This window comes from Nematostella vectensis, chromosome 10, assembly GCF_932526225.1.
Source record: "Nematostella vectensis chromosome 10, jaNemVect1.1, whole genome shotgun sequence".
Taxonomy (NCBI): Eukaryota; Metazoa; Cnidaria; class Anthozoa; order Actiniaria; family Edwardsiidae; genus Nematostella; species Nematostella vectensis.
This window is the reverse complement of record NC_064043.1, coordinates 5,725,026-5,743,264: the sequence shown is the minus strand read 5'-3', so window position 1 is coordinate 5,743,264 and position 18,239 is coordinate 5,725,026. Positions and strand designations below refer to the sequence as shown.

The 18,239-nt window shown below is 40.2% G+C and overlaps 5 protein-coding genes and 1 long non-coding RNA gene across 6 annotated transcripts; 5 read left to right on the top strand and 1 right to left on the bottom strand.

Annotated features, from left to right (window-relative positions):
* The first annotated feature begins 71 nt into the window (after positions 1–71).
* LOC5521989 (solute carrier family 25 member 36) lies at positions 72–1,977 on the top strand. Its single transcript, XM_032367137.2, has one exon. It carries the CDS (start codon positions 303–305, stop codon positions 1,284–1,286), a length of 984 nt encoding a protein of 327 aa, XP_032223028.1. The 5' UTR covers positions 72–302; the 3' UTR covers positions 1,287–1,977.
* Positions 1,978–3,064: 1,087 nt separating this feature from the next.
* Positions 3,065–4,865, top strand: LOC5521990. Its single transcript, XM_032367219.2, has one exon. The coding sequence runs from the start codon at positions 3,179–3,181 to the stop codon at positions 3,842–3,844; it is 666 nt and encodes a 221-aa protein (XP_032223110.2). The 5' UTR covers positions 3,065–3,178; the 3' UTR covers positions 3,845–4,865.
* A 1,457-nt stretch (positions 4,866–6,322) lies between these two features.
* On the top strand, positions 6,323–8,285 carry LOC116604613. Its single transcript, XM_032367217.2, has one exon. It carries the CDS (start codon positions 6,387–6,389, stop codon positions 7,062–7,064), a length of 678 nt encoding a protein of 225 aa, XP_032223108.2. The 5' UTR covers positions 6,323–6,386; the 3' UTR covers positions 7,065–8,285.
* A 1,140-nt stretch (positions 8,286–9,425) lies between these two features.
* Positions 9,426–11,807, bottom strand: LOC125573294. The gene is made up of 2 exons (XR_007314057.1): positions 11,160–11,807; positions 9,426–11,027 (listed from the first exon to the last, which is right to left on the bottom strand). It is a non-coding gene; the product is annotated as an uncharacterized LOC125573294 (long non-coding RNA).
* Positions 11,808–11,878: 71 nt separating this feature from the next.
* Positions 11,879–15,268, top strand: LOC125573293. The gene is made up of 2 exons (XM_048733831.1): positions 11,879–12,394; positions 13,860–15,268. Exons 1-2 carry the CDS (start codon positions 12,000–12,002, stop codon positions 14,140–14,142), a joined length of 678 nt encoding a protein of 225 aa, XP_048589788.1. The 5' UTR covers positions 11,879–11,999; the 3' UTR covers positions 14,143–15,268.
* Positions 15,269–15,707: 439 nt separating this feature from the next.
* On the top strand, positions 15,708–17,591 carry LOC5522107. Its single transcript, XM_032367216.2, has one exon. The coding sequence runs from the start codon at positions 15,720–15,722 to the stop codon at positions 16,419–16,421; it is 702 nt and encodes a 233-aa protein (XP_032223107.1). The 5' UTR covers positions 15,708–15,719; the 3' UTR covers positions 16,422–17,591.
* The last annotated feature ends 648 nt before the right edge of the window (positions 17,592–18,239 follow it).

The window sequence follows — 18,239 nt, the reverse complement described above, 5'->3', positions numbered from 1 at the left end:
AAGGGGCACAACCCCTAATATGGTAAATATGGAGGCGTAGGCCGTGACGTAACCAAGTTTCATCATTATTCTACAAAACCCGTAAAGCAATGTTAAAACTTTCACAATCGGAGAAAATGGAAGTTGTAGTGGATGAAGATAGCGAGACCTCTGGACATTCTTATGTAAGTTAAGAGGTCCAGAAAGAGAAATAACACCTTCATGAATCTTTACGAGGGACGTGGAAATCTAAAGCAAAGTTTTCTGATCGGGAATACAGCCACACTGGCTTGAAAATCCGAAGACAAGACGACAACTACAACATGTCGGAACAAACACACGCAATGATAGTTCATCTAGTTGCTGGAGGACTCGGTGGCTCTATGGGAGCATTAGCCACTATTCCTTTAGAGGTTATTCAAACAAGGCTCCAGTCATCGGCCTTTCGATCGCAGAGAGTTCGTGTGAACATCTCGTCGGCCGTTTCTACCTCCGCTGGCGTTGGAACGGGGACTGTGAACTTTAGCACACGTACCACGACCGTAAACAAGTTCAGCGGAATCGTCCCTTACGCTCGATACATGGTAAAGAATGAAGGAATACAGTCGTTATTTAAGGGTCTCGGAACAACGCTATTAGGGGTAACCCCGTCCAGGGCTATTTATTTCGCTATTTATTCCAAGTTAAAAGATATGTTGAACAAATCTGGTGCTTTGGGCAAAGCCGATGGTTCGCTTATTCACATGACTTCTTCAGCCATCGCAGCTTTTATTAATCATACCGTTACCAACCCACTGTGGTTCATTAAAACTCGCCTACAACTAGAAAACCAAGGAGGAACAAGGGCCTCTGCCTTCAAGATTGTTTCCATGGCATATAAAGCCGAGGGAATTCGAGCGTTCTATCGGGGACTAACCGCATCGTACGTTGGCATATCAGAAACAGTCGTTCACTTTACCATCTACGAACGCCTCAAGGCCGAACTTTTGAAACTTCACTACAAGAGTAGGCGCGATTTCCACGTTGTGGAGTGTATGCTTGCCGCTGGAATTTCCAAGTGTATTGCAACATCGCTTTGTTATCCGCATGAGGTAGCAAGAACACGACTGCGACAACAAGAAAGCGAGTTTTTAGGCAGACAAAAGTACAGGTCGTTTTTCCAGACACTTGGAACTGTTTTGAGGGAAGAGGGTTGGCGAGGGTTATATGGGGGGCTAGGAACGCACGTAATCCGACAAGTTCCTAATACAGCTATAATGTTTTTTACTTATGAAGGAGTAGTTTATATCTTGAGAGATAAAATGTAGGATCCACCATGTCTGGTATGAGAGGTAAAATTTAGGATCCACCATGTCTGGTACAAAAGTTTGCAGTTTTCAAACGTTTCAACTTTTAGGTGAGAGTGGAACCTTAGAAACCTAATGATTTAGGGTATTTTCAGTATTTTAATAAAAAAAATTAAAAGAAAGTACCCCAGTAAGAATCAAGATAGTCAAAGTTAGAAATACATTTATGGAAGGTTGAGAACTTGGTTCTACCGAGTTGTGAAACTTCTGGACAGAGTGTTTGTTGCTGTGTAAGTCATTGTTTGCAAACACTGTTATTTCCATAGCTTTAGGTTATCTCCCAGCAAAATTCTACCCCAGAGAAAGGCTCCATTAGTTTCAGCACTATGGAAGAAATATAGGTTAGTTATTAGACTAGTTGATCAGTGGTTATTATGGATGTTGTTTCGTCTAGCAAAGGTGCTAGAAAACATTAATGGATTTGAAATAAGCACAAATTATATGACCAAGTTATACTTAGTCGAAGTATTTCTGATAATTTTATTGCAATAAGGCATTTATATTTAAAAGGTAAGCAATAAAGGGCAGTTATTTTTGTACATATGTATTACATAAGAACTGGAATTTCCAATGTACAGGCAATTTGCATAATGACCAGGCTGCTTGCGTTATAACAGTCTTGTCAGAGGTTTTAATAAATTTGCTAAAATGACTTGGCATCATTTATTTTCTGCATACTTAGTTGATAAATCTAAGTTGAGAGCCAACTATACTGAATTTGACTTGAGTGGGGCACTGGTAGTATTTCTGGAATTTATCTATGAGCCAGTCCCCCAAACTCTCCCCCTTCTACTTGAACTATTGGTGATCTTGGCTTCCAGCCAGGGTGTGACAAAGCACATGATTGCCTTCTAGTTAGTCCATTGTAAAACAAAACCCATTATGTGACAAAGCATAAGAAGGCAATTTAGAATTGACATGAACTTCTAATATAACTAAAAATAGTAGCCCCAAGCAAAGAAAAGTATATAAATACACTCTTTTTATAAGAACATATAATTTTCATTTGAGACTAAGCCGTTTTTAATTTTGGAGCATTTTTAAGGCTGAAGATGTTCCTAACAATATTCTTAAAATTTCGTGCTTATAACATATAGTACCCTATGAATTATTAGGAGTAGAATTACACAGATGATCAATAGCAATATAATATTTAAGCTTGTTAAATGTGTGAACACAATTTAACAATTTATTTTAGAACACAGACTAAAAAAGAAATATGTTGGTGCTATCTAAACTTCGGCATGTTCTTATCATGTTTTTGAATTTTTGTGAAATCTCAGCCTGGACGTTCTCATAAAAAAGTTACTTATAAAAAAGAGTGTATATAAATAATGGAGCAATAATTTGCCAAGGAGAGGGGGATGTACAGGCATCATGAACATGAAAAGATTTGGTATCTCCAATACAAAAGATGATCTGTATTGGTTTTTTATTGCCATATTTGACCTTAACAAATAAGTACGCAACTGCTTTGTCTCCTATTGTCTTTGTTCTACAAAGGAGTTCTTTTGTCTCTATTCTTCTCGTTCTTTGTGTCCGGGTGCGGATATTGTTCATTTGCCCAATCAAATTGCAGCTTGTAAGAGCTGCGTACTTACCCAAAATTATTCTTGGGGGGGGGGGGGGGGGGGGATCTGATGAAAACCTGACCGGACCCCGAAAATATCAAATCTGTCGAGACAAACGCGTAAATTGAATAATTGACAGATACTTCCCACCGATGACGTCATCCCGACATGCACGGCAAAGATAAATTCCATCCGTTTCTTCTGGCTGATACACTGGCACGACGAGCGTCCTTTTCAAGTTGTTATTTAAAGCTTTGAATACGACCCAATCCTTTGCCTGTCATGCCTAGCAAAACAATCTTCGTTTTGTTGATTTGCTTGGCCGCTCTTGTAACGAAAATTGTGCGCGCCGAGTATTGTAGCTCCGACTTCTCGTGCAATTATGGTTCAGGCAGAAACCGAATATGCTGTAACAACCATTGCACTTATTCGCCTACTTGCGATGGTTATTCCTGCAGTATGGACTCTGATTGCAATGGAGGGTATGCGTCACTGTCTTGCTGCAACAGTGTTTGCCAATTTGGCGACTGTTACAACCCAGTCCCTGCAATAATCGGCAGTCTTGTAGGGATAGGAGTTGTTGTTGTCATCGTCACTGCCATCATCTATTTCTGTTGCTGTCGAAGACCCGTGCGTTCCGCTGGAGGACGAGTCATTACTGCCCCGCAACAGCAAATCATAACAACAACAACCACTAATTATCCTCCGCCCGCAATGCCTTACCAAGGAGCCCAAGGGCCCTACCAGCCGCCAGGCTATTATCCGGGGTATGGGGCACCACCACAAGGAAACTACGCCGGCGGTTATACCTCTGGAGGTCAGCCTTCCATGGGCATGGATAATGGAGGGGCATCTTATGCACCACCACCATCATACTCCGAATGTGCCCAGGAACCAGCCAAAAGTGTTGTTTTGCCATCAGGTCAACCCACGTCACACCCAATATAGACTCTTCTCTAAAGGAAAGAGGCTACAAAAACTTTGAGTAGGAAGGATGTCAGTACCTGTATTTTTTGTTTTATAGAGCAGTACAAAAACACTAGGGATGTATCTAGGAGTTGTTGTGCTAAGCCCTCTTCAAAGCCACAGCAAATTTTTCTAGAAGTTTTTATGTCCCTAGGTTATTTGCGTACATGTTGTTTAGAAAATGGAGCTAGTTAAATATGGTACAAAATCAAGTTCAAAGTTGTTCATTAAGCCATATTTCAGCTAGACTCCTAACAGTCACAACTGTGTTAAGCATTTCACTTCTATTAATTCAGCCGGCTCAGGCCAGTAGCTGGTGGGGGGTTGGTAGAACCCCCACTCAACTGGAAGGTCCGCTCTAATGAAGGAAAATTAATTACCACTGATTGCTAGCTAGGATGAGCTATGGGTAAACAAACCCCTCCGCTCATAATCCTGGCTACCAGACTGCAGATTAAATAATTATTGAGTTAGTGAACAGGCACATACCCAGGGTTGGGTAAGGGTGGTGCAAAGTCATAGGTATCATATGGAGAGTATTTACAATCCTTCGATAAGGAATAACCTACTTTTTGGCGGCCACAGGGGGATGCTCAAACACCCTGTGTACAATGCACCTGGTAAAATTTGCTGACTGGTGCTTGTGGACAACCCTAGGGAGGGGGTGGAAGAAAATAGAAGAAGAAAAATACTGCGCACATCTGGGTTCAGAACTCCTTTTGAGATTTTGGAGGATTTAAAAAGGCATTTTATGCCATTCCCAGTTATATAGATTCAGTAGCTGAGATCCCTACTAGGGGCAGGTTGGTATCCTTATGTAGTGAAGGCACAAGAAAATAAATGTTAGCCTTTTTTCCAAAATCCTATCATAATAGTGATGTAACAAAGAAAAAAAAAAACAGACAAAGCAAGTCAGCGATAATTTTTAAAGAGTGTGTTTAAAATAAATGGTTAAGAATATTAAATAATTATTATTGATATTAAATATAGGCTTGATTTCTTACTGATTTTGTTGCTTTGTAGAACAACTTTTATCGAGTGTAGGTGATTGTAGATTTGTGAGAGTGAAATTTCGAGAGAAAACTAGAGCTTCGAGAAACAAAAATCGACTGAGATCAATTTATTTGTGGGAACCACGGATAACGCAATTTATTTATTTATTGTTTTTTTAAAGAAATTTTATCGATCGTCGAATATCACTTAAAAAATTACAAAATTTATCTATAAACAAACGTCATCCGATGCGATCACGATGTTACCACGAGGGTATTTTTTAAATATAAGGGTGTTGCTTCTCAATTTAGTAATACTACACCGATGCCTTGTCAGACGACCCATAAATTTGGTTGCTACCACCGTCGCCATATTCAGAGCCTAACCAGCCACAAAGAGTGTTGTTCCGACATTCATCAACAAACAGAAGCAGTGAGAATCTGTTTTGAGCGTTAGCCGCATGATTTCTCATGTGGGACATCACTTTACCCCCCAAAAAACGCAGTGGTCCCTCCATCAAGCAACCGCTAATATCAGCCAACCCCCATTAACGGCAACGCATTTTGTCCCAAATAGAGAGGGGAACCGTTACTACATTCGCGCTCGCGACCCCAGCCCCCCTCTTCTTATTGAAGAATCGTCATATACTATCCTTTATTCCATATGATTTCTATGACTGTGCACCCATCCTCCTTCCCTCCCTTCTCAGGAAATCATGGATACGCGTTTGTACTACTGTGAACTGGGTAGTCTGCTTAACAGTTTTCAGTTTCACGCACGCCTTCCCCACAAGTTAGTAAACTAGGTGATCGATTTCACGCACGCCTTCCCCACAAGTTAGTAAACTAGGTGATCGATTTAAACCTTTCTAATTGTATAGGGGATCTTTAAACTAAAAATATCTTGTAAACTTTAAGCATCTTATGAGTAAGAGACGTTTTCTACTCTAACTCTAACCGTGTTTAAGACAACCAAAGGAATTTTAGGGTCATGTCTGCCTTAGTATACTCTTTTTGATAAGAACGTGTCAGTTTCAGTTGATGTTGGGCCTCCTCTTATTTTTGGAGGATTTTGAGGCTGATGTGATGTGAAGGATTTTCTTAAACTTCAGTGTATATTAATATATAAAACCCAATTGATTATAAAAAGAAAACTATACAAATGATCAATAGCATAGAATCTCAGTCTGGGCGTTCTTATAAAAAGAGGTTATCTGGTAGCAGAAGGTCATAAACAACAAATAGAAATATCATTTAAAAAATAAGTGAATTTGTTATTGAAAATTGTCTGGGCGAAACCGGGACGTCTTTCACCTTCACTTATGCTAAAATACTCATGCTGCTAAGAAAGGGGAGGGGGATATAAGGTTTATACTTCATAGAGAACAAAAAAAGGTTACTGGTTTCCCGTAGTTACGAAAGACGTCATCCCAGAACTCATTGCAAAAACTACTCCGTCCATGTCCATTATTTTCATCAAGAATTTCGAAGGAGAATTGAAGCGTCTAAAGCCCTCAAATCAAAACTCTGCCATGTCTAACAAGACAACATTGGTTTGGTCGATCTGCTTGGTCGTTCTTGTAGCAAATGGCGCTTTAGCGGAATATTGTAACTCGTACACCCCGTGTCAGGGTTACGGCATCAAAACATGCTGCAACAACGAGTGTGTCTACTCCTCTAGCTGCGAAGGCCGCTACTGTTCCTCGGACTATGATTGCAACTCTAATGGTAACTTTTTGAACTGCTGCTCTAATTCCTGTCAGTGGGATTACTGTTACAACCCAATACCAGCTATCATCGGCGGTACTATCGCGGCAATTGTTGTGATAATTGCCATTATCGTCGGTGTGTCCTATTTCTGTTGCTGTCGGAGACCAGTTCGTGCAACTGGGGGACGAGTGATAACTGCCCCTCAACAGCAGATTATAACAACAACAACAACTTCTAACTACCCTCCACCTCCAATGCCTAGTGCACAAGGACCATACCAAGCCCCCCTTGGAACTTACCAAGGCCCAGCACCTCCTTATCCCCAACTTCCAGGGTATGGACCACCACTACAAGGAGACTACCCTGGCGGATATGTTGCTGGGGGAGCTCAGCCACCCATGCAGTACCAGTCACCTATGGGCATGGACAATTTGGGTGCATCTGTACCACAACCACCCCCATATTCACAAGCTAACCAGGAACAAACAAAGATGCCATAGTGTTTCCGTTGTTTGTTTGTTTTTAATGTGGAAGATCTAAGCTGATGAAATGGTGTAGGAGTTTAACTAATATTTCTTGAAATGTTGGTGCCCCCTGTTGTTGCAAAATTTCTAGTCACATTATTGAAGGCCCACAGCAAGGAGTTTGAGTTCAAACTCACATTGTCTCCCTTCTCTTAACCTTTATTTGGGTTTTTCTTCCAGTTAAGTGGGGATTTTTTTCCAACCCCCTGAAACCCTCATGGCTATGGGCTTGCATTACATTTCCGTTTTTTGTGAATTTACCATCTTCAATAACAAAAAAATTTGTCTGTAATAACAGAATTCTTATTTTGCAGCCTTACAATATAGCTAAAAAATTCTTGCTTTTCTCTTAAAGTGCCCTCTATATAGATACCACTAAATTGTGTAACCAGAAAGACTAAAGACTGTTATAAAAACTAGGTGGTCTGCATACGCGTGGTGGAAGCACAAAATTAAATCAACCCAAAGGTTGAGATTGGGATGATTTATTACATTTTTTTACCTCTAAGGATAGATGATGTCAACCCAATATATGCTGGATGGCAAATAATAGGTTAGCTTTGATACCTTACATCATTTGATAATAGTTATATTTATTTATAGGTTAGAAGATGCGCTCTTCTAAAGAATGGTTGTGGGATTATTTGTAAAACTTTCTATGCACACTGAGAAGCACAATCTTTTGCAGAGAAAACAATCTGCTGTATCATCATTTTTAACAGGGAAGCCTTTGCATGTTGAGTTAGGTAGAAGAAATATAGCTAGAATTTGTAGATAGGGACTGGTCAATTATGAAATATCCTCCGACCCCATCCACACTCCTCATGGCTGTGAAAACTGTTTAAACTGCATATTGCGGTAAAAAGAATTCAAATATTTGGGAGTTGCGGTGCACAGGACTTGCCCTTGGTACGAGATGATTTAGCGGGAAATAAACCTGGGAAGTGCCGCCTTGTTGCAGATGCTTTTCAAAACCTTGTCCTTCTGTACAGTATGCAATATATCTGATGTTTTTCTGCGGTATTTTCGAAAATTTCTTGAGGTATTGCAGTAGTAACAACCCCCAACATCCCCTTGAAGCATTCATTTTGTTTTGAGAAAGCATGATGCAAAAAAAGAAAGCAATGTGGTGTACAATGTATATGTTTCATTTTTGGAGAATGTTATAAATGATAGGTGCATCCTATGAAAGCAAAATACAGAGTAGTTGTTCGGGGGGGGGGAGGAGGCGGCGCATAGTTATAATGATAATGACTTAATACCAAATATGTGAACCAAGTATTTCGATTTTAGTGCGTACTAAACTCTCTTATGTTGACTGAGTATTAATAATAATAAGTAGTAATGAGTATTAATACAGAGTAGTTGTTTGGAGGGGAGGCGGTGCATAGTTATAATGGTAATGACTTGATACCAAATATGTGAAGAACCAAGTATTTCAAATTTATGAGTGCGTACTAAACTCTCCCATGTTGACTGTAGTGTAGCAACTTCAAGCTTGTCCCCAGGGTTTTCTGGGTAATTTTTCATATGATGTAACCAGCCGGCAACGCATTTTGCCCCAAATAGAGAGGGGAACCGTTACTACATTCGTGCAGGTGCTCGCGACCCCAGCCCCCCTCTTCTTATTGAAGAATCGTCATATACTATCCTTTATTCCATATGATTTCTATGACTGTGCACCCATCCTCCTTCCCTCCCTTCTCAGGAAATCCTGGATACGCGTTTGTACTACTGTGAACAGGGTAGTCTGCTTAACAGTTTTCAGTTTCACGCACGCCTTCCCCACAAGTTAGTAAACTAGGTGATCGATTTAAACCTTTCTAATTGTATAGGGGACCTTTAAACTAAAAATATCTTGTAAACTTTAAGCATCTTATGGGTAAGAGACGTTTTCTACTCTAACTCTAACCGTGTTTAAGACAACCAAAGGAATTTTAGGGTCATGTCTGCCTTTGTATACTCTTTTTGATAAGAACGTGTCAGTTTCAGTTGATGTTGGGCCTCCTCTTATTTTTGGAGGATTTTGAGGCTGATGTGATGTGAAGGATTTTCTTAAACTTCAGTGTATATTAATATATAAAACCCAATTGATTATAAAAAAATCAATAGCATAAAATCTCAGTCTGGGCGTTCTTATAAAAAGAGGTTATCTGGTAGCAGAAGGCCATAAACAACAAAAAGAAATATCATTTAAAAAATAAGTGAATTTGACTAGTTATTGAAAATTGTCTGGGCGAAACCGGGACGTCTTTCACCTTCACTTATGCTTAAGTAATGCTCCGTGTAAGAACTACGGTGAATCGATAGGTCCTGCGGCAATAGGGGTTCGTTATCTTTTTAACTAATCTAATTAATATTGCTATGCTTATTGGTTCAAGACGCTCTGCCCGCCAAATTTGAACTTTGGAGTCACATTTCTCTGAAATAAGTGCTCTTGCACTCATATTTATTAGGGGGCTTAGGTTCGAAGTAAGAAAGCTTTCAACCTTTGCATTTTTGTTAAAATCGTATGTTCGGAGCATGGAGAAATCCCTTTCGGATATCTGCTAATAATTTTTTATACTTCACTTATTACAATTTTGCGCTTTGTCTCTTGCCAAAGCAAACATTCCGCTGGCTAAACGTGTGAAAATACGGTCTCACATTTCCAAAAGCCTGTTAGTGCGGTAGAATTTAGCTTTCCAAAGAAAGTCACTTTTTCTTTCAAAGATTTTTGACAACGATTTTCATGTTAAGATTGACAACTAAAACGATTCACGCCTTTAAATAAAGTTACCAATTTTGCTTTATTCGATCCTCAATACAACTATAATCGCATACAAGCCACAGCAACAAAGTTTACTGGAATTCATAGTAGTAGCAGTCCTCTAATTATTATTTCATCGACACAGACAGAACGCACAATATTTTCTTAAAACAAGCCGCAAGCAAGGTTTGTTCCATAAGCTCATTGATGAAGTCGAGAGTGTCCAGCTTATAATCAGGGTCTCCATCTTCGATATATAGTAGGCCATGAAACTCACGGAAAATTTCTGCGAAGAAATTGTAATTCTTCTGGCTCAAGACGGGCTGCATTTATATTCACTATTTCTTTCAGCTTTTTGCATCCGCATAAGCATTCCACTGCTCTTACTGACAATTGCGGGTTATTGCTGATATTTATATTTTACAATTTTCTAAAAGAATATCTTCGCTTCACCAAACGCCGTATCTTCTACTTCAATGCATCGTTCTATGTCCCTTAGTTTAGTTGATGCTTTCATGAGTCGTACAGCATCAACTGATGACGGCAAAATTTGCCCTAGTGCAGAGGTTTCCTCAATGTCCTGTAAAAAAAGTACACACAAACTTAAGATTCCTTCTCAACTTCATTTCTTGAATATCAGAACTTATAAAAAATACAAGGCAACTACAGTCAACTCCCTCAGAAGCAGACACGTCAGGAACTAAAAACAGTGTTACAAGGGCTGTCAGCTAATGAAAATGAAGAAAGACATTGTTTGAATGGAAAGGAAGACAAAACCCTGCATTTTGTTAAGTTATCCGCTTACAATTTTTTCACTTAGACGGGAGTTTGCTGTACCTCAATTTCAGGGTGTCAAACCCCAGGATGTTTCGCTACATTCAAGGAATACATTCGGGCTTGTTGGTATTTACATTTCACCCAGCTTATAAATCAGGCTCACATAACTTATATTTACATATTCACATCGTAAACTCAAATGACAACTTCCCGTAATAAAACTCTTTTAGTAAAATAGAACGAGTAAAATATTTCGTTCCCTTCTGAACCAATTATTTGTCTCTCAAGTACTTATTGACCTATGAATTTTTTACCTGGAATGGTTCTAACGCGGCTTCAGCAGCGGCGCTGGTCTCAGAGGTTTCCGGTTGGAAAAACACGCTGGAACTTCAGGCAGTTTCATCTCTACAGCTCTGCAATTTTGATTTTCGAAATAAATAACAAATTGAAAAGGAGGATCAAGACTGGTCAAGACAGTACAGAAACAGCAGAATCTATACGGCAAGCGACAGAACATTGACTTTGAGAAAGATCATTTTTCTCACCTCTTGTGAAGTTTTCATGCGTTTGTTTCCAAGCTCCAAATCGACTCGCTGTCGACAGTATGTACAAATGCTTCTAGACCAGCCCTTTTTGCCTTTGTCATCTAGCTCCAAGAAAACTTTCTCTACTCTGTTTGCCTTTCTCAGGGACCTCTGTTCCACATCTGAAGGCTTACTGCCACACCAAGCCTCGTGGTTTGGGCAGCAACATGCCTGCCTTTTGAACACCATAAAAAGCTTTTCTAACTTCTCGGACAAAGTTTGCAAGCAAACAGAACTCAGAAGCGTTTCTTTAAAGTATATACAATAGATTTTCAAACTATTTTCGAAGAGATAATGAATAGCGAGAGACTTGTCTTAATATATCGAGGAGGAAGCATGTAGAATTCAAAATGGCGACGTGAGCGCTAGGTCGGAAATGTAACTTCCGAACATACGATTCGGACAAAACTCGGGGATAAGTCGTAACAATGCAACCTTTGTTTTATTCTTAATTTAAATGTTTGTCAATCAATGGATAAGATACGGAAAACACCCGAAGATGTATTTTAGCCAATCAGAGGGCAGGATTTTACTGAAGTTTTATAGCTACTTCTGCGCATGCGTTGCCGCAGGGTACCGTAGTTCTTACACGAACCATTACTTAAATACTCATGCTGCTAAGAAAGGGGAGGGGATATAAGGTATATACTTCATAGAGAACAAAAAAAGGTTACTAGGTTTCCCGTAGTTACGAAAGACGTCATCCCAGAACTCATTGCAAAAACTACTCCGTCCATTATTTTCATCAAGAATTTCGAAGGAAAATTGAAGCGTCTAAAGCCCTCAAATCAAAACTCTGCCATGTCTAACAAGACAACATTGGTTTGGTCGATCTGCTTGGTCGCTCTTGTAGCAAATGGCGCTTTAGCGGAATATTGTAACTCGTACACCCCGTGTCAGGGTTACGGCATCAAAACATGCTGCAACAACGAGTGTGTCTACTCCTCTAGCTGCGAAGGCCGCTACTGTTCCTCGGACTATGATTGCAACTCTAATGGTAACTTTTTGAACTGCTGCTCTAATTCCTGTCAGTGGGATTACTGTTACAACCCAATACCAGCTATCATCGGCGGTACTATCGCGGCAATTGTTGTGATAATTGCCATTATCGTCGGTGTGTCCTATTTCTGTTGCTGTCGGAGACCAGTTCGTGCAACTGGGGGACGAGTGATAACTGCCCCTCAACAGCAGATTATGTTGTTGTTGTTGTTCGTCAACTCGTAGTCGAGTATGACCATAGCAATACTGACAGTATAACAATGTCTAAGGGGCGGAGGGATGAATCCGCAGGTGGCTTATAAGGCCAATTCGTGCAAGAAAACCCCTTCCACAAGTCGGACACCAGTAAGAGGGGGTCATATTGGTAGGTTGGTCAGCTCTAGCCTTGCGTTTTTGGCGTTTGTTTTTGGCTGCGTTGGAGCGTTTATTTTCTGAGTGGATGGCACCTTTGTGAATCAGATTACGCCAAATCGGTCTGTCAGATGCTGCAGTTTCCCACGTTGAAACGTCGATATTGAAGTCTTTCAGATGTGATTTGATGCAGTCTTTATAGCGTTTGCGCTGGCCTCCAACTTTCCTGCTTCCACGGCTTAGTTCACCGTACAACAGCTGTTTGGGTATTCTGGAGTCTGACATACGGCAGACGTGTCCTGCCCATCGTGTCTGAGCTTTGCGCATGGTGGTAATGACGCTGGGGAGGTTTGCTCTCTCCAGAACCTCAGTGTTTGTGATTCTATCCTGCCAGCGGATATTTAGGATGTTTCTGAGACAGCGGAGATGGAACTGCTGGAGAAGTTTCTCATGTCTTCTGTAGATGGTCCAAGTTTCGCAGCCATAGAGAAGTGTTGTTAAGACGACTGCTCTGTACACTTTGATCTTGGTGCATTGTGAGATGCCTCTGCGTTCCCAGACTGACTTCCTCAATCTCCCAAAGGCACTGCTTGCCTTCGCGATGCGGTTGTTGATTTCTGCATCGATGTTGGCGTTGCGGGAGAGAGTGCTGCCGAGGTAGGTGAAGTTTTCTACATCTTGAAGTCGCTGCCCCTTAACTGTGATGTTTGGTTCCTGATATGGTTTTCCTGGGGCGGGCTGATACATCACTTCAGTCTTCTTGATACTGATGGTGAGGCCAAAGTTGTCACAGGCGGATGAGAAAGCGTCCATTTCCTGTTGCATGTCATGCTCATTGACGGCGTTGAGGGCACAGTCATCAGCAAAAAGCAGGTCACGAATCACAGTCTCTTTGACTCTAGTGACGGCCTTCAGACGTCGTAGGTTGAACAGCTTTCCATCACACCTATACCTGATGGGGATGCCTAGGGGTGTCTCCCTGAAGGCATCAGTCAGCATTGCAGAGAACATCAAACTAAACAGTGTAGGGGCAAGGACACAACCTTGCTTGACTCCATTTGACACTTGAAAAGGGGCAGAGGTATTTCCATCATCAAGAACACGGGCCATCATCCCATCGTGAAATTGTCTAACAATCTTTATGAACCTCTCGGGGCAGCCGAACTTCGCCATGATTTTCCACAGTCCCTCTCTGCTCACAGTGTCGAACGCTTTTGTTAAATCTACAAAAGTGGTATAGAGATCTTGATTTTGTTCCACACTTTTCTCCTGAATCTGACGTGCAGCAAAGATCATATCAACAGATCATATAACAACAACAACAACTTCTAACTACCCTCCACCTCCAATGCCTAGTGCACAAGGACCATACCAAGCCCCCCTTGGAACTTACCAAGGCCCAGCACCTCCTTTTACCCAACTTCCAGGGTATGGACCACCACTACAAGGAGTCTACCCTGGCGGATATGTTGCTGGGGGAGCTCAGCCACCCATGCAGTACCAGTCACCTATGGGCATGGACAATTTGGGTGCATCTGTACCACAACCACCCCCATATTCACAAGCTAACCAGGAACAAACAAAGATGCCATAGTGTTTGCCATAGTGCCCCCTGTTGTTGCAAAATTTCTAGTCACATTATTGAAGGCCCACAGCAAGGAGTTTGAGTTCAAACTCACATTGTCTCCCTTCTCTTAACCTTTATTTGAGTTTTTCTTCCAGTTAAGTGGGGATTTTTTCCAACCCCCTGAAACCCTCATGGCTATGGGCTTGTATTACATTTCCGTTTTTTGTGAATTTACCATCTTCAATAACAAAAAAAATTGTCTGTAATAACAGAATTCTTATTATGCAGCCTTACAATATAGCTAAAAAGTGCCCTCTATATAGATACCACTAAATTGTGTAACCAGAAAGACTAAAGACTGTTATAAAAACTAGGTAGTCTGCATACGTGTGGTGGAAGCACAAAATTAAATCAACCCAAAGGTTGAGGTTGGGATGATTTATTACATTTTTTTACTTCTAAGGATAGATGATGTCAACCCAATATATGCTGGATGGCAAATAATAGGTTAGCTTTGATACCTTACATCATTTAATAATTGTTATATTTATTTATAGGATAGAAGATAGGCTCTTCTAAAGAATGGTTGTGGGATTATGTGTAAAAATTTCTATGCACACTGAGAAGCACAATCTTTTGCAGAGAAAACAATCTGCTGTATCACCATTTTTAACAGGGAAGCCTTTGCATGTTAAGTGAGGTAGAAGAAATATAGCTAGAATTTGTAGATAGGGACTGGTCAATTATGAAATATCCTCCGACCCCATCCACACTCCTCATGGCTGTGAAAACTGTTTAAACTGCGTATTGTGGTAAAAAGAATTCAAATATTGGGGAGTTGCGGTGCACAGGACTTGCCCTTGGTACGAGATGATTTAGCGGGAAATAAACCTGGGAAGTGTCGCCTTGTTGCAGATGCTTTTCAAAACCTTGTCCTTCTGTACAGTATGCAATATGTCTGATGTTTTTCTGCGGTATTTTCGAAAATTTATTGCGGTATTGCAGTAGTAACAACCCCCAACATCCCCCCTTGAAGCATTCATTTTGTTTTGAGAAAGCATGATGCAAAAAAAGAAAGCAATGTGGTGTACAATGTATATGTTCCATTTTTGGAGAATGTTACAAATGATAGGTGCATCCTATGAAAGCAAAATACAGAGTAGTTGTTTGGGGGGAGGAGGCGGCGCATAGTTATAATGATAATGACTTAATACCAAATAAATGAACCAAGTATTTCGATTTTAGTTCGTACTAAACCCCCATGTTGACTGAGTATTAATAATAATAAGTAGTAATGAGTATTAATACAGAGTAGTTGTTTGGGGGGGGAGGCGGTGCATAGTTATAATGGTAATGACTTGATACCAAATATGTGAAGAACCAAGTATTTCAAATTTATGAGTGCGTACTAAACTCTCCCATGTTGACTGTAGTGTAGCAACTTCAAGCTTGTCCCCAGGGTTTTCTGGGTAATTTTTCATATGATGTTCTGATAAAATGATCAAGATATCTAGATGCCTCAGTGAAAATTTCCTAAAAAAAAATTAGATACACTTTAGTCAAAGGATCTAGTATGACGTCACCCAAAATTCATTTGCTTTAGCATGATGTCATCCCGGTATGCATTGCGACCAGACATGTTGCTCAATGCTAAACGTCGTCCCACAGTCTTCCAGTTTTTCCTGCTTGAGACAAACATGCCACGCAAAGCGAGCCTCATTCTGCTTGTCTGCTTTGCTATCCCGGCAGTGTTTGCTGATTATTGTTCCGTTTATGAAAAGTGCGATGACGGAAGAATCTGCTGTAACAACCAATGCGTATTTGCGAGTACATGCCAAGGATACAGATGTATTTTCGACTCAGATTGTAACAATGGCGGTTACTTGTCTTGCTGCGACGGATTCTGCCAATATGACTGCTTCAACCCAGTACCAGCAATCGTGGGAAGTCTCGTTGGATTCGCCATTCTTGTAGCCGTTATATCGCTGCTTGTCTACTTTTGTTGCCGGAGAAGGCGAGCTACTCAAGGAAGTGTTATTACACCACCACAACAACGCATCATAACAACAACAACTACAAGCAGCTATAACCCTCCGCAACCACCTCCATATCAGCAGCCTCCAGGAGTTTACCAAGGACCTCACCAGCCTCCCCCTTATTGCCAGCCTCCCCCTGGAAACTACTCAGGATATGGGGCAATGGATCCAAGACAAGGGGGGGCTCAGCCACCCATGGGACAAAACTTCGCACCACCTCCATATACTGCCGAACCTTCCAAGAATAATGGTCCACCTTATCCAGTTTGAATCAAAACATGTAAAGACATTTACATCGTCACTAGCAGTACTGCAGGTTTAAATATTCTGCTAACTATTGCTGATGATTTCCAACAGCTAAATCCCCTTTCTGGCTTCTGTCACTCAAAATCCTTGAAGTGAATTCATTGGCTAGCTCTGAAATGGTTTCAAACCATGCCACCTATCAGCAAGGTACTGACCAATCAAAAAAGCATCAAATGTAATTCTGTTAGTTTGAAAATGCAGTTTAGCTTTTGGAAATTGCTGACAAGAGTTCACAGCATATTTAAAATCAAAGTTATATAACAAATATTGCCATGGCTAAATTAGATGGATTGTTTTATAGTTTCAAGCTTATACTTGTTTTCAGTCATACATGCACCCCGTGCCTTTCATTTATGAGTCACAACTTTCTTAGGTGGATATGAATCTTGACCTTTGAATTCTTTCAATTCTGCATCTATCACATCTTTAGACCTATCATAACCAAAACAACTTCAAAGTTGATTGCCTTGTTAACTACTGTTACTGAGAAAATACTGATGAACACAAAGTCAGCAATTGAATTAAGTTCTGTGAAATGGCTCACTTCACCAAAAAAAATTACAACTCGGAAATGGAAAACACAAGCTGTATGTTTGCCATTTTGCTTGGCAAATTAGGGACTTGAAATAATGCTTATACAGATTCTAGCAGCACTTAAGGTAGTTTTCTATTTGATCATGCTTTGACAACATACATGTTACAACATGAAGGCTTTTTGATAAAATTAATAGCTAATGGTGCAAAAATTAAGTAGCCGATAATCAGCTTTTTAGCCTTTTATATTATTGATATATTTCTGAAAACAGTTTTCTAGAAAGAGTTATCAGGAAAACCAGTTTGAATCTATCTGTGAATGAGAATGTACCCTATTTTACTATCTATAGTTTTAATATAGTATCACAATTCCAGAGAAAAGAAATGTAACATTTAGTATGTTGTATATTAGAGTAAAACGTGTCCAAGGGACACACCCCGCCCTTCTAGCAGCCAAAAATACAGTAAATGTATGATACATTATCTAAAATGCAGAAGAAAATGCCTTGAAAAGGCCACTGTTAAATGTATGTAAACCCCTAAAATGTAGGGGAAAAGTACCAAATATATAGTGTTACATAAAATTACATTATAGTTGAATATTAGTTGCTGCGATTTTTCTTTTTTTTTCATTTTATTTTATTCTGTGGTATTGCAGTTTCTCTAGACTGCACGGTTTACAGTTATTAACTTATTTTGACTGTTTTTTGGCGTTTTTCTGTGCGGTTTTTGCACCCCCTAACGCCCCCCTCATACCAGCTCTTGTCTCTGGACAAAAACAAGAATTTTGATTTCTGAAAAAAAAACTCTATCAATTAGGAAAATCCTTAGCACGACCAAGATTCCTACACATATTTTTTTGTTGTTGTTGTTGAATTCACCGTTTTTCATAGCATGACTCAGGCGTTTACTATAGAGATAAGGTAAAGACCTGTACAGGACCCGAAATGATCCCAGGACCCGAAACGATCCCAGGACCCGAAACGATCCCCAAAAGTTCCCCAACTGATCCCAGGACCCGAAACGATCCCCAAGAGTCCCCGGAATGAACCCCAAGGAATTGCAGTAATGGACAACAAAAGGAATGTGTAAGGATTGGCTTTCAGTTTTAAAAACATTTGAAACATTTAGCTTTATTTATGTTATTAAAAGCAAATTTACATTAACTAAAACTATAGTATTAAGATATTAATATACGACTGCGGGGGAAATACAGTGGTTGACTCAGAAATTGGGGTCAACTAACAA

What these genes read in the sequence shown, in the direction of transcription:
- LOC5521989 (XM_032367137.2), top strand. Translation starts at nt 303, where the DNA reads ATGTCGGAACAAACACACGCAATGATAGTTCATCTAGTTGCTGGAGGA.
- LOC5521990 (XM_032367219.2), top strand. Translation starts at nt 3,179, where the DNA reads ATGCCTAGCAAAACAATCTTCGTTTTGTTGATTTGCTTGGCCGCTCTT.
- LOC116604613 (XM_032367217.2), top strand. Translation starts at nt 6,387, where the DNA reads ATGTCTAACAAGACAACATTGGTTTGGTCGATCTGCTTGGTCGTTCTT.
- LOC125573293 (XM_048733831.1), top strand. Translation starts at nt 12,000, where the DNA reads ATGTCTAACAAGACAACATTGGTTTGGTCGATCTGCTTGGTCGCTCTT. An exon ending in GCCCCTCAACAGCAGATTAT is followed by an intron (nt 12,395 to 13,859) that starts GTTGTTGTTGTT and finishes AACAGATCATAT; the next exon opens with AACAACAACAACAACTTCTA.
- LOC5522107 (XM_032367216.2), top strand. Translation starts at nt 15,720, where the DNA reads ATGATGTCATCCCGGTATGCATTGCGACCAGACATGTTGCTCAATGCT.